The sequence below is a fragment of the Nicotiana tabacum genome, chromosome 10 (genome assembly GCF_000715075.1).
Source record: "Nicotiana tabacum cultivar K326 chromosome 10, ASM71507v2, whole genome shotgun sequence".
Taxonomy (NCBI): domain Eukaryota; kingdom Viridiplantae; phylum Streptophyta; class Magnoliopsida; order Solanales; family Solanaceae; genus Nicotiana; species Nicotiana tabacum.
The window spans coordinates 96,465,535-96,480,598 of NC_134089.1; the positions used below are offsets into that span (position 1 = coordinate 96,465,535).

Consider the following 15,064-nt stretch of genomic DNA (forward strand, 5'->3'; position numbering starts at 1 on the left):
TTAGCATTTTGGAAGAATTTCATAAGTTTGGGTTGAAGTGCATTTCAATGCTATCGATGTCCGTTTTGAATTCCGAGTCTGGGAGTAGCTTCGTATGGTAATTTTGGAGTTTTGAGCACGATCGGAAGTGAATTCGGAGATCTGTAGGTCATTTTGAAGTCATTTGGCTAAAGATAGGAATTTGAAGGTTTTTGGAGAAGTTTGACCGGAAGTGGACTTTTTGATATCGGGGTCGGAATCTGATTCCAAAAGTTGGAGCAGGTCCATAATGTTGAGTATGACTTGTGTGCAAAATTTGGGGTCAATCGGCGTGATTTGATAGGTTTAAACATCGAGAGTAGAAGTTTGAAGTTCTAACTGTCTTTAAGCTTGGATTGGAGGTTGATTCATGATTTTAGCGTTGTTTGATATGATTTGAGGCCTCAAGCAAGTCCGTAAAGTGTTTTGATACTGGTTGGTATGATTGGTTGGGGTCCCGGGGCCTCGGGTGGATTCCGGGTAGTTAACAAAACGAAAATAGAATTTGGAGAAGTGCTGAAGCATCTGCTTCTGTCATAACCGCACCTGCAGTCAGTCGACCACAGGTGCAAGACCGTAGAAGCAGTCATAACCTCACAGATGCAGCCCATAGCTGGCCAGGCCAAACCACAGAAGCGACTCCTTAACCGCATAAGCGGTTTCGTAGATGCGGCTTCAAGACCGCAGAAGCAGTCCCACCCCTTTTAGCCAATTCCGCAGATGCGGCCGCCCTTCGCAGATGCGGAAACTGCTAAAGTAGTCAGCTTCATTTAAGATGAACTCCAGCCATTTTTAACCATTTGGCACTCGGGCATTGAGCGATTTTGGAGCTCTTGAAAAGGGATTTCCACATAGCATCGTGAGGTAAGTTCATCCCCCTTATTTTTAAGTTTAACACTCATGTTTTGGGTAGATTAAAACCTAAAGATTTGAAGAAATCAAGGGGTTAGAGCTAGACCTAGGGTTTTAATAAAACTTAGACTACCACGAAATTGGTTATGAAATAGATTAGAAATCATATATTTTTGGTCCTTAGGTTATAGAGAACAACTTCCTTCGGAAAATTTCGGAATCCGGGCACGTGGGCCCGGGGACAAATTTTAGGAACCTTGCATTTAGGGTTGGGAAATTGGTTTAATAATTAGAATATGAACTTTTGAACAGGTATTGACTAGTTCTTACCCTATTTGAATAGTTTTGGATCGTTCGGCTCCAAATTGGAGGTTTGAGCGCGTTCCTAAACCGGAACATAGGCTTCGGAGTGAGGTGAGTCTCCTTTCTAACCTTGTAAGAAGGAATTGTCCCCATAGGTGAGTTAATTGGTTATGTGCTCCTATTTGTGAGGGCTACGTACGCATGAGGTGACGAGAGTCCGTGCGTAGCTACTATTATGCTATTGTCCGGGTAGTCTAGGACCCAAAAGCATGTTATACTTGGATTATTTGTAAACTTATTGACAGCTTGAATTGCTTAAATCACATTGAATTAGTAAATGCATTTCTAAACATATTAAACTTCATTTTCTTAAATGGTTAAAAGAGGATTGGATTTCTTTGGATAATTACTCTGTGTTGACTTCTTGACTGACTGTCTGTATGTATTTATTTTTGGAATGGGCCGAATGCCTCGGTAGATTAAATAGATGCATCTATGGTTCGTGTTGTTCGACCCACGGCAGTGCACAGTTTAAATATTGTTGGATCGGACCGTACGACCTCGGCATGATTTGTGCATGCTTGTATTGCTTGCCTTGAGATTTATTGATATTGATATTTGTTCTCCCCGACTTGAGATAATTGAAAACTAAAGGATTATGAATCCAGAGACCTTTTACATAAAAAGGAACTTTCACTTGTTCACGACTTACTTGAAAATTTACTGTTATTCTTAATAAATCCTTGGTTATTCGCACTAATAATATATCCTTATTGAACCATTAGTAAGTGTTGAAGTCTACCTCTCGTCTCTAATTCTTTAAGATTAGACGGGATACTCATTGGGTACACGTTGTTTTCGTACTCATACTACACTTCTATGCATTTCTGTTGCACATGCACATGCATCTCTAGTGGCCTAGTGAGCGTAGCAGCAAGGTTGACACTGAGACTTAGGTGAGCTGCATTTCCGAGACGACCCACAGCCAGGAAGTCTCTTTCAGATTACTGTATTTATTTTTTGTCCAATATTATATTCCATACAGTTGTTGTATTACATTATTTCTTAGAAATGGCTCATGCACTCGTGACACCGGGTTCTGGGATAGTTATATGATTGATCAATATTAAATTGGTTAAAGACATTTCTCTATTTCAATGAATTTCATTACTTGTTGTTTAAATGTATAAAAGTAACGATTTCAATAAGTTTTAAAACAAGAAGTTTCTAGTTATTTGTTGTTGGCTTGCCTGACAATGGTGTCTAGCGCCATCACGATCCTTAGTGGATTTCGGGTCGTGACACTTTTGCTTCCATTCTTGACTTCATGACTTAGACTTGCAATTGTAGGTTCCATGTATGCGAATGTGACCTTTGCGTATATAGATTCCACATATGCAACTATACTCCAATTCCCAATGTCTTGAAAACCAAATAGGGAATCAAATTGATCTTTCACTAATATCACAAAGCATTTTAGCAAACTCGACACTTCCAATTGTAAAAGGAATCGTGAAAGAACCGAGATCCTCCAACTTGGGAGCCATTGAATGAACAATTGCACTCACTTGATGAGTGACTTTGATAATTTCAAAATTCATCAACTGCTTCTTTTTCACAAGATCTTTCATAAACTTTGCATAACCGAGCATTTGCTCCAAAGCTTCTACCAATGGCATATTGATTGAAATACTCTTCATCATTGAATGAAATTCTTGACATGATTCTCGCCATTTCGCTTGGAAAGTCTTTGAGGGTATGGAGGTGGAGGTTTATATAATGGTGCCTTTGCCTTTTGCACTGCCGGTTCTGGTATGTCAATGATGTGTTCCCTAGAGGGGCTCACCTCCTCTTGAGTCTCTTCCACACTATCATCAATACCAATCAGAACTTCCTCATTTGCTTGAACAACATTGTTTGGGATCTCTTCTTCTTGCATCACTTGGTCATCATCGATAAGTCTCCTTTTACTTGAGGTGGGTGCATTCCCACCTCTTTCACTTCTTGTGATGACTGCCATAGCATGTCCTATATTTTTACCACCCTTTGGGTTCACCACAGCATCACTTGGTACTGCACCCTTAGGACGAGAATTTGGAGCTTGAGAGATTTGCCCTATTTGAACTTCTAGATTTCGGATTGATGTGTTGTGTTAGGCAAGTTGGGCATCCGAATTGGCATTTTTTCCATCATTTGCTTGAACATACTCTCAATATGTCCTATCTCATTATTTGAAGAACTTAAACCATGGGAAGGATAAGGAGGTCAGTTTCTCGGTTGTTGAGACATCGGGGTCCATTGAGAACCCGACCCCCGGTTTCCTTGGTTGTTTCCCCAACCACCTTGGTTGTTGCCTCCCCAATTTCCTTGATTGTTTCCACTCTAATTTCCTTGATTGTTGTTATTGTTATGCCAATTCTCCTGATTGTTAGAACTCTAATTGCCATGGTTATTTTGTAGTTGTAATTGTTGTTGGTTTGGGCCTTGGAAGTTGTTTCTTTGTCCCTAAAAATTATTCAAATATTGCACTCCTTCCTCTTGCTCATTATAAGAATCATTTTGATTAAAACCACCATCATCTTGCACATAGTTCTCCATCGGGTTTGCATATGTAGACCCTTGGTCCTCTTCTTGTTCACCAAAATATTAACTCCCTCCATAGCATGAACTTCCTTAGGAGCTTGCACTTGATTGAGTTGGTCCTTTGCTAGTTGAGTCATGGTTGTGGTCAATTCGGCAATGGCTTGTCCATGATCTTGCAACTCTTTATGGAGGCGGATCATACTCAGATCACCTTGTGGGCATTGGCCCGAAATTTCCAAGTCGATGACGTCTCTGCCGTCTCATCTAGGATGTCACATGCCTTCGCATAAGGCGTAGTCATAAAGTTCCTACCGTGGCTAGTTGATTCATTACACATTAGTTGGTTATGTTAATCCTACGATAAAAGGTTTGTTACAATATGTTTTTTGTCATATCGTTGTTGGGACATTCCTTAACCATTGTTCTATAGCTCTCCCAAATTTCATGTAGTGACTCATTGAATGCAAAGATCTCATCCTGATGTGTAGCGATGTGCATGGGAGAAAAAAACTTAGCAATGAACTTCGCTGCTAACTCATCCCAAGCGTGAATTGAATGGTATCGCGCCCCCTTTTTCATCGCGGAGTCCGGGTTTCGACATTTTTGGGACAACTCCTTTCCTTTTGGAATTGGGTAAGAGATTGAAAGAGTCGTCACCTAACGTATTAAGGTGCGTTAGGGAACCTAGAATAATTAACTCATGAAACTAGTTTACATTACCATAGATTGGGTAAGTGCTCGAAATTACCTTGAGAGGAAGGGGCTAGGCACCCCTCGAGGGCCACAATGGTGGGTCCCGGCCAAACTCAATTAAGCGAATTAGTCTTTAAAGAAAAGTTAAAAATTTAAAATAAATAGACAATTACTTTAAAACAAGAATTAAAGGGGTCCTACATTTTTTAGCCTATACGATCATTTCCGTGCAATACTTGGTAACTTTTTCCAAATTGGAGTGTTATGCATAGCATTAACGCACAAGTCATCATCTCCTTTACTATCCCATTACTATCTTTCAGTTGTTACCTAAGCATTTTAATAGATTCTAATGCGTACCTTATGCGTGCACTACTGTCACGACCTAAGTTCGTCCCCCGTGAATTGTCGTGACGGCACCTAGTCTCTACGACTAGGTAAGCCTAATAAATGTGGAAAAAGAACCAAAATGCAGAAAACTAATAAAACTGAAGATAAACAAATATAAAAGTGTTTAAGATGTCGCTCGGCATATACCAATACAAGATCTCAGAAACTAAACAATTCCCAAAACCTGGAATCTCATGAAATCACAAGCTATGAATACTACATTGTGCTTTAACTCCAGAATGTCTAAATCAAGATAAATACATAAGGGCTAAACTACTAGAGAGAATGTAAAGGGACTCCTCGGTTTGCAGATGCGGCAGATATACCTTGAAGTCTGTGGAGAATCGCCTCACCTCAAGGGTAGTGGGACTGAGTCGAAGTACCTGGATCTGCACATGAAAAACATGCGCAGAAAAGGCATGAGTACACCACAACAGTACTCAGTAAGTGCCAAGCTTAACCTCGGTCGAGTAGTGACGAGGAAAGTCAGGGCCCTACTGATTATAGCTGAAAAATGAGGTAAAACAATATAGAATATGACAACATAATTAAATGCTAACAATAAGAAGTAACACGGGATAATATGAATAATAATAACTATAACAAAGACAAAATAATCACAAAAGCAATACCGCTCAACACAGAGATAACAACCGGGGATCTCTCAGTATCCCAAGGATCTCTTAGTATCCTCAATATGTGTGCTAGGGATCTCTTAGTATCCTGAGGATCTCTTGGTATCCTCAATATATATGTTAGGAATCTCTCAGTATCCCAAAGAACTCTTAGTATCCTCAATATACGTGTTGGGGATCTCTCGGTATCCCGCATTATAGTCAAATCAATATATGTGTTGGGGATATCTCGGTATCCCGCACTACAGTCCAAATCAATATATGTGCAGGGGATATCCCGGGATACCGTCCTGTAGTCCCAAAGTAAACACCCAACAGCAACACGAAGAATACTCAAATAAATTTAATTTCATACCAAGGTAAAATAGGTATTTCTAACCTAGCATGCTACATATAATACAAATAAGTCAGTTTGAGCAAGTAGAGCAATTAAGTCAATTAGACATGCTTTCCTAAGCTAACAGCAGGCTTAAATTGCAAGTAGTATAAATAGGAAAGGAAACACAATTAAAGTTGCTTAATGAAAACAAGATTTTCAACAATTAGCACAAGTACGCACTTGTCACCTCACGTACAAAGCATTTTAAATATCAACAATACCAAATCCTAAGGGGAGTTCCCCCACACAAGGTTAGGCAAGCCACTTACCTCGAACCGGCTCAAAGTCAACCTGAAACCACGTTCTTGCCACGAGTACTCGACTCCAAATGGCTTAAATCTATTCAATTCAATTGCATAATGTAATATAACTTCAAGTAACTGATTCCACAAATAAATTCTAAGCTAATACGCGAAATTAGGTAAAATGACCAAAATGCCCCCGGACCCATGTCTCAGAATCGGGTAACATTTACGGATTATGAACCCTCATTAACTTACGAGTCTAATCATACCAAAATTACCCAAATCTAATGTCAAATTCCCAATCAAAACTCAAAAATTAGGCCTAGGAACGTTTCCAATTTTTTCCCTAATTTCTCACCCCAAATCCGAAATTAGATGATGAATTCATGTTTAGATTAATGGGTTATAAGAAAAAAGGAGTTAAGAATCGTTACTCGCAAACTACCCCCAAAAATCTGTCTCTAATTCATCTCCTACCGAGCTCCCAATTCAATTTTGTGATATGAACTCAAAACCCTCGATTTTGAAATTTATGTTCTACCCAGACGCGTTCTTCTTCGCGAACGTGAGACCATTGTCGCGAACGTGATGCACAAAAATCCACTGGCCAGTCTTTCTCTTTCACGAATGCGAGGGTCCACTCACGAACATGTAACTTACACTGGCATACCCTACACGAACGCGAGGACCATATCGCGGACGTGAAGACCAAAGGGTCCATACCTTCACGAACACGGGACATCATCGCGAACGCAAAGCACAATTCAGTTGCTTTACCCAGATGCTCTACGCGAACGCGAGAATCCTCTCGCAAATGCGATGAAGGTTTTCTCTACAACACAACAGCAGAAAATCTGCAATCTTTCTAAGTCCAAAAATGACTCGTTAAGCATCCAAAACACACCTGAGGCCCTCGGAACCTCAACCAAACATGCCAACCTATCCTAAAACATCATTCAAACTTGTTCCAACCTTCAAAATTCCCAAAACAACATCAAAACACCAAAATAACATCGGATTCAAGCCTAAGAACTCCAAAAACTCTCAAATCACGCTTTCGATCAAAAAGTCTATCAAACCTCATCTGAATGACCAGAAATTTTGCAAGCACGTCACATTCAACACTACGGAGCTACTCCAACTTCCGGAATCCCATTCCGAACCCGATATCAAAATCTCACTATCGAACCGGAAACTTCAAAAATTCAACTTTTGGCATTTCAAGCCTAAATAAGCTACGGACCTCCAAAACACAATTAGAACACCCCTAAGCCCGAATTCACCCAACGGAGCTAACGAAACCAGCTCAATTCCACTTCGAGACCATCTTCATATAGCTCCGACTACGGTCCAAATTCTAAAGCTTAAATTCTCATTTAGGGACTAAGTGTCCCAAAACTCTTCGAAACTCTAAATAAATCCTCCTGCCAACTCACAATAGCATAAACAAACATGGGAAAAGCAGTTAATAAGAGATCAGGGCGTTAATTCTTAAAACAACTGGCCGGGTTGTTACAACTACCCGTCCCTTACCTATAGTCCTGGAGGTGTTTAGGACTTATATTTAGTATGGATATAGACTCTCTTACGTTTCTTAAAAATGAGAAAAACTAAGCGACAAACAAAATTCAGATAGGACTATCATGTAAGGAGCAAATAAGGGGGCTTATGTTAACCTCCACAAATAGCCAATCAATGTACGCAATTCAAACAAATAAAGTTTTATAGTTTAGGATCCTATAGGCAGGATATCTAGATGAGCATGAACAGAATACATAACAGCTTTATTAAAGCGGGCAGCAATATCTATCAGTTTGCCTACTCATTTCGTTAATCTTCTGAATCTAGGCGTGTTTCAAGCAGTAAGATATCACAGTTTTTTATAAACCCAGAATTCTTAATTACCCTACAAGCTTACCTAAGTGAGGACCAGAGCAGAATCCTAAAATTGTTAATTAACTACTACAGTTTATAAACCAGTGATTGATTTTAACAGGCAAATTTCATCTTTTTAGATCCTATAGGCATGCTTTCTAAGTGTTGAAACTGATTATAAGCATTATTTCCTATAGACATGATATCTAAACACAAAAACTGATTTTTTACATTTTCTTCCTATAGGCATGATGTCTAAGTATTGAAAATATTTTTACGCTTATTTCCTATAGGCATGATATCTAAGCGGGTAAAGGCTTTAACCAGTTTCCAAGCGAGTTCAATAAAGAAGATCCTAGAGACATGATCTCTAATGCACACATGAGGTTTGAAAAATATGGTTCTTGATGCAGAATTGATAAAATCGACTAGAAGCAGGATTTCTACAATGCAAAATGAAAATTCAGGATTACAAATAACGAGATAAGTCCTATAGGCATGGTTTCTAATGGCATAAAGAATCACCACAACAACCTATAGGCATGATTTCTACCCGAACCCAATAAAGATATATAAAAATCCCTCCCTAACTTTTACTAATAACCCCATATCTATTTTTACCAGGATTATTACATTATTACAGACCATTATGAATAAATTACACAATAAAAGAAATTATTATACTATAGGGAGACTTGGTAGGCCCAATGTCAACTTGGAAGTCAGGCCTTCAAGCGAGGCTGATGTCCACAAGTAGTTCATAACACACAAATGGGCTTCTGGTGTGTCAAAGTTCCCAAGGGCCTCAAGGACCCCGGGCAATGCTCACACTAGAACCTTTTCAAAGAAATAGTTTTGTAAAGAGTTTAGAAGGCCAGCCCAGTATGTCAGAGTTTGGAGGAGTCTCATGGACCCTAGGCAGTGCTCATACTAGGGATGGTAGGACCCTAGATAACTAAGAGTAGAAGTTTGAAAATAGTGTATAAGGGTAGGGGACAGTTTCAGAAAGAAAGCAGTTTGATTTTTCAAAAGCGAACAGAAACAGAACAGAACTATATTCCAGCATATTGGTTCAAATATAGATACAAATAATTAAACAATCACAACAAGACAGGAACACTTGAATCATAGACAGAACTGACAACACATTTATAATCTCTAAACAACTTCTAAATAGGGACCAGGTAATCAAAACAAAGTTCACATTATTGGAGTTAACTCGGTTTACTGGTTATCATTAGGTGGAATCATGCAGACAGGTATTAAGCAGAGGAAAACATGCTGAAATTAAAATGACTAGCCAAACAGCCATACAGAACAGGGTGGGGTAATAGGATTTAAACATGCTATTTTCAAAAATAAGTAACAAGTGTCATGGACTAAATAGAGACATGATAAGGTAAACTAATCATACTAACATGTAGAATAGGATAAGTTAACAGGAATTAAGACATGCTAGTTAAGAAAGCAATAAACAGGAACATAGAGCAAACAGAAGCATGTTGAAATTTATACTGAACTGACTATATAGCATATAGAGGAGAGCATGATAATAAAAATTGAGGCATACCAGTTAAGAGGTAACAAACAGGAAGGTGAAGGAAAGTGGAATCCAAGAGTCTAGCATTGGCTTTCAGCCAGCTAGACAGAATAGCAAATAGAAGTAACAAAAAGAACTACAATTGTGAGTAAGAGTTTATGTGTGTGTAGGTGTTTCTTTTTGTATCTTTCCGTGTGTTTTCGTGTGTTCTAAAAAATCAGAATGGGGAGGTTTTATATAGCATTTAGCAAAGTAAAACAAATAAGGCAAAGAAAGTTAAGAGTTCACAAATAAGACATGCAAATAAATTAACCAGTTAATTAGGGCTAGACCCAATCAATTAACACAGCAGGATCTGGGAAACACCCCTTAAATTAGAGAGAATCAATTAACAGCCAAGTTTGAGGTTTAATAAGGTAAACAAATAAATAAGAGACTGTCTAGGGGTCGGTTAAAATAATCAAATCCCATAAATTAGGCTAGTAAAATAATTAAGGCAAGTAGTACCAATTATGAGTCACAAATAAGGAAAGAATAAGTAAAATCGCGGAGAAATACCAATTTCAACAGAAAAATATAATTTCGAACCCTAATTAGGCAAATAAGAATCAGTTAATCTCTGTTAATTGACAATGACAAGGAATAACAGGCAAATATCAAAACAAACAGTGAAATAATTAGAAAAAAATCTAGGGATTAGAACATAGACATGAAAATCAGTCAAACAAGTAAAGATAACCAGAGTTAAACACTTAAAAAATTTAGAACTTTTGCGTAAACGTAAAGGATGAAACCCTAGTTTTAGAGGAACACTAAAATCGGTTAATAATAAGAGAAAATAAAAGATTTTTAAAGAGAAAGATCAGATAAACTTAAAATCATCTCAGATCTACAAAGATTTGAACAGACTCGAGTAGAAAGAGACTATGGTTTTGAAAAATGGACCGAGGTACGAAATATATAGTTTAAATATAGAGGTTTAAGTCATAAACATGAAGATAACAACACTCACAAATATAGAGATGAACACAGGCAGGATCATCAAGAAAATAAAGAGTTGAAGCCAAGTCTGTGTTGAATCTCTTTGAGATTCCATCAAACAACAAAGAAATCAAATAGCCAGTAGAGATAGGAGGCCGGATGGGGCCTAAAATCAAAGGAAAACCCCATAGACTGAAGGGTTTTCGGTGACGGTGGGCTAGGGTTGGGGAGAGTTTGAGAGAGAAGAGAGGAAGAGGGATTCAAGGGCGGCGGGGCAGAAGAAAATGATTAGGGTTAGGGTGTCAGGGGTTAATTAAAAAAGGAAAATGATCCTGGACCGTTGATCTTTTGAGATCAACGGCCAGGATTTGATCTGAGGGGTTGGGCGGGTTTAAAAATTGGGTCAGCGTATTGGGCTATGATTTTAATTGGGTTGGGGATAACAATTTGGGCTAAGGTCCAAAATTAAACTAAATTAAAAGAGCCTATTTGTTAAATACCCAATTAATTGATAAAATAATTTGTAAAGATAGTTAATAAATGATAAAAATAATTTTTATGCATAAAATAATTTAAAATAATTATTTAATATTATAAAAGTACAAAAGGTTATTTTCTTGTGTAAATAATGTAATTATGCATATACGGGCTATTATTACAAAGTTATTGCAATTATAGCTTGAAGATACAAATATAATTATGCATAAAATGATTAAAGCTTAATATAAACATAAATAACAATAAATAAGTAATAAATCATCATAATATTATTTGTGATGCAATTAGTAATTATTTGGATAATAAAATGCTAGAATAAATTAATTAAAATTACAAAAAATTATAGAAAAATACTGGTTGATGCTTATCCAATTGGTTGAGGGAAAAATTGGGTATCAACAAATGGTTCGGCAAACGTTTCAACCAATTCAAGGCTTTCCCCCATAGAGATAAGGGAGAAAGACTTAGCCTCAATGCATCCTCAGAAATATTTGTTTGCTTGCTCCCCCAACATGTATCCACAAATCCCTTCAAATGTTTGTAAGAATTTTGTGTTCGTGCACCGGTAAAGAAACTTTGTTTCTCAAGTAATGTGAGCATCACATTGGTGATTTGAAAGTTGTCTGCCCTAATACAGGGAGGGACTATTGCACTATCATAACCTTCGTTGGGCAATATCCGGTGTTGAGCCGCTTGTGGTGGATGTGGTGAAGGTGGGGGTGAAACGAGCAAGTTGTCTTGTGGTACCCGGCCTCTCCGATTAGCTTGTCACACTTGAGTTACCTCATCGAGTTGTTCCTCCTCATCGTCCAAGTCCTCTAAAGGCATATTCTGAGTTCATTGCTTGCCATGATTGTACCTAAGATTTCTTAAACAAGTTAGTAACACGGAAGGAAAAGAAGATATTCCAAAAACACACTCAAATATATAGCTAACACTGTTTTAACCCTCCAGTAACGGCGCCAAAAATTGATCCACTCCCAATCCACACCCAGTAATGAGTGGAAGAGATAGTTGGAAATATAGTACCGAACTATAAGTCGGGGTCAATTTCCTCAGGGAGCTAAATGTGGGTGTTAGAGTGCACACTTGATGAGTGTAGAAGAAATAGCTTAAATACACTTTCAAACATGATGGTTTTGAAGATTACTTCTATAAACTATACTATCAATGATTAATTAGATAAATGAAACTAGAGATTGATTAATTATTTTTGGTTGTTTTCAAATAGGTAAAAGGCCCAGGGATGTAACTTTCACCTAGGTGTTAGCATAATGGGTTAATTATGTTAACACTTATTTTAGTGATTGGGGTGTATTATAACTCTCAGCTCTAAATTACCCACTCAATACCTCTCGGACATAGAGTGATTTTGCCCAATTTGCTTTCTCAAGCCCATATGGGTATCAAACCAAACAGTTGATATAAGCTCAAGTCGGGTTTTCTTTATATCTAGTTCAAACCCTTTAATTAGGCTAGTCAAAACCTTAACTAGCCCAATTTCTTGTTATCCAAATCTTCCTAGACCAAGTCTCTCTTTCTCAAGTAAAGACCACGTCAAAAAGACATGAATCAATACTTGCAACCATTAATTCTAAAATTAATGCATGAACAAATCTAAATAATAAATACTCAATCATAAACAAGTATTATATTAATCACCCATAAGATTTACACACTAGAGTTGGATCACAACCTAAAAAATATCTAGCTACTCATAGTAGAAATGGAAGAAAACAAAGAAGAAGCACTTATTAAAGCCATAATACAAAATTAAAATGCTAAACTAATGTGTTTTTAACCCAAATTGGTCACAAATTACCAAAAGTGGTAAACTACAATATCTACAGCTCAAAAAACTATCAAAACTTAACCTAAAAAAGTTATTCCCATCTATTTATAGTGGACCAAAATTCGGTGATAAAATTTACCCTTTGGGGGGTTCTGCTCCACGTGTGGTCAGCACTTTGCTTGAGTTTACAGGTTGAGCGATTCTGTAGCCGCGCATTTTGATCTGCTACTGCACTTTAGCTTCTGCGGCCGCACAATTCCATGTGCGATCCACACTTCTGGCAAGGCTTCAATCTTGTTCATTTTGCACACTCTATGAACTTTTTGAACTCTTGTCAATGCGACCATGTTAGCTTTTCTTCAATCAACAACTGAGCTTCAGAACCAGATTTGTGGCCGCAAAGAGAATTTTACAGTCTGCGCTTTCTTCTGCGGTCGCATAAATACTTCTGCGGGCCGCACTTTTGACTTGCTGCGCTCCTTCTTGACTTATGACCCAGAATACTCCATTTTGAGTTAAATTTCTTCATGAGAGTCCAATTCTTCAACATTCCTGAAATTTGCACGCTTTCATTAGTTTTGGAAACATAAATCAATACTTTTTAACTAAAACTAAAGCAAGAAGGTACTAATAAGTGGTTAAAATCTGCGCTTATCACATTTACAAAGAGAACAACCCATACATATATAGACAACTCAACTTCAACTAACTACTTACGTGTACACTAACTTATAACTAATTAACTAAATATGAATCTCCTAATGCTATACACTATTCTGTACCTATACATATATCTTATGTTATTCCCATTTCATCACTCCCTTTCAAGATGGATGGTGCAAAGATATTTAGCACACCCAATTTTCCAACTATATATTCATGTTTTGGCCTTCCCAAACCTTTAGTGAGGATGTCTGCATGTTGATATCTTGAGCTAATGTATTTTGCTTTCACTAGACCCTCTTGAATCTTTTGTCTGATGAAATGACAGTCGATTTTTATGTGCTTTATTATTCCGTGAAATAATGGATTTGCTGCTATTTGTAATACATCTTTACTATCACTATACACATTTACAGTTATCTCCCCTTATGTCCCCAATTCCTATAGTAAAGTTGTTATCCAAACAATCTCTGAGATTACACTGGCCATGCTCATATACTCAGCTTCAGCTGAGCTTTTAGAAATTGTGCTTTGATTCTTGAATTTCCATGAAACTGGAGATTCCCCATACTTAATTAGATAGCATAACCTGACTTCCTAGTGTTAAGAGATGAAGCCCAATTAGCATCACAAGAAATATTAAGTTTATTTAAACTTTCACTCATTAGCAAAATTCCTAGTATTGGCTCCCTCTAATAGGTACATTCCAATGGGACTTTTTTGGTTGTTGCATAAATTGACTGAGGGTCTGCACTGAGAAAGGAATGTCTGGCCTAGACATGGTCATATACAACAACGTTGCAATGAGCTTCATATATTTCCCTACATCTTCCAACAACTGATCTTCTGATATTCCAATCAACTTATCAAGTTCAGGAACTGTCATCTTTACATTTGCTTCCAATGGAGTCCATGCTGGTTTTGCTCCTCTTAGTCCCAATTGAGATATTATTTTTAGTGTATATTTTTACTTAGATTAACTAGTATTCCTTTGTTGGATATGCTAAACTCTATTCCACGAAAGAATTTCAGTTCACCCAAATCTTTAATGTTGAAAACTTATTGTAGGGAGGTTTTAGTGGCCTCAATCAGTCTCAGATTGTTTCATGTAACCAACATGTCATTAATATAGATGAGTATCACAAATATATCTGCTTCATCCTTCTTAATGAATAATGAATAGTCTAAGTTCCTCTGTTTGACCTCAGATTGCACCAAAGCTTCTGTCAACTTGAGATTCCACTATCTATTGTCTTTCTTCAGTCAGTAGAGAGATTTTACAAGTCTACATACCATTCCAGACTCCCCTTGACTTGTAAACTCCTATGACAATTACATATAGATTTAATCATATAAGTCACCTTGTAAAAATGCATTTTACACATTAAGCTGATGTACTGGCCAATTATGTACTGCTACTAAAGAGAGGACAGTCCTCACTGTAGTGATCTTAATATCAGAGAAAAAGTTTCATTATAGTCAAGACCCTCTCTTTTGTAACATTTAGCTACAAGCCTAGCTTTAAACCACTCTAATTCACCATTAGCCTTTAACTTGACTTTGTATACCCATTTATAACCTATTTCTTTCTTCTCTTGTGGTAAAGGAACTAGTTCC

General features: G+C 37.5%; 1 protein-coding gene across 1 annotated transcript; it reads right to left on the bottom strand.

Moving 5' to 3' along the window:
* Positions 1-13,888: 13,888 nt before the first annotated feature.
* LOC142165255 (secreted RxLR effector protein 161-like) lies at positions 13,889-14,333 on the bottom strand. The gene is made up of 2 exons (XM_075223848.1): positions 14,151-14,333; positions 13,889-14,044 (listed from the first exon to the last, which is right to left on the bottom strand). The coding sequence occupies exons 1-2, from the start codon at positions 14,331-14,333 to the stop codon at positions 13,889-13,891; spliced, it is 339 nt and encodes a 112-aa protein (XP_075079949.1).
* Positions 14,334-15,064: the final 731 nt, after the last annotated feature.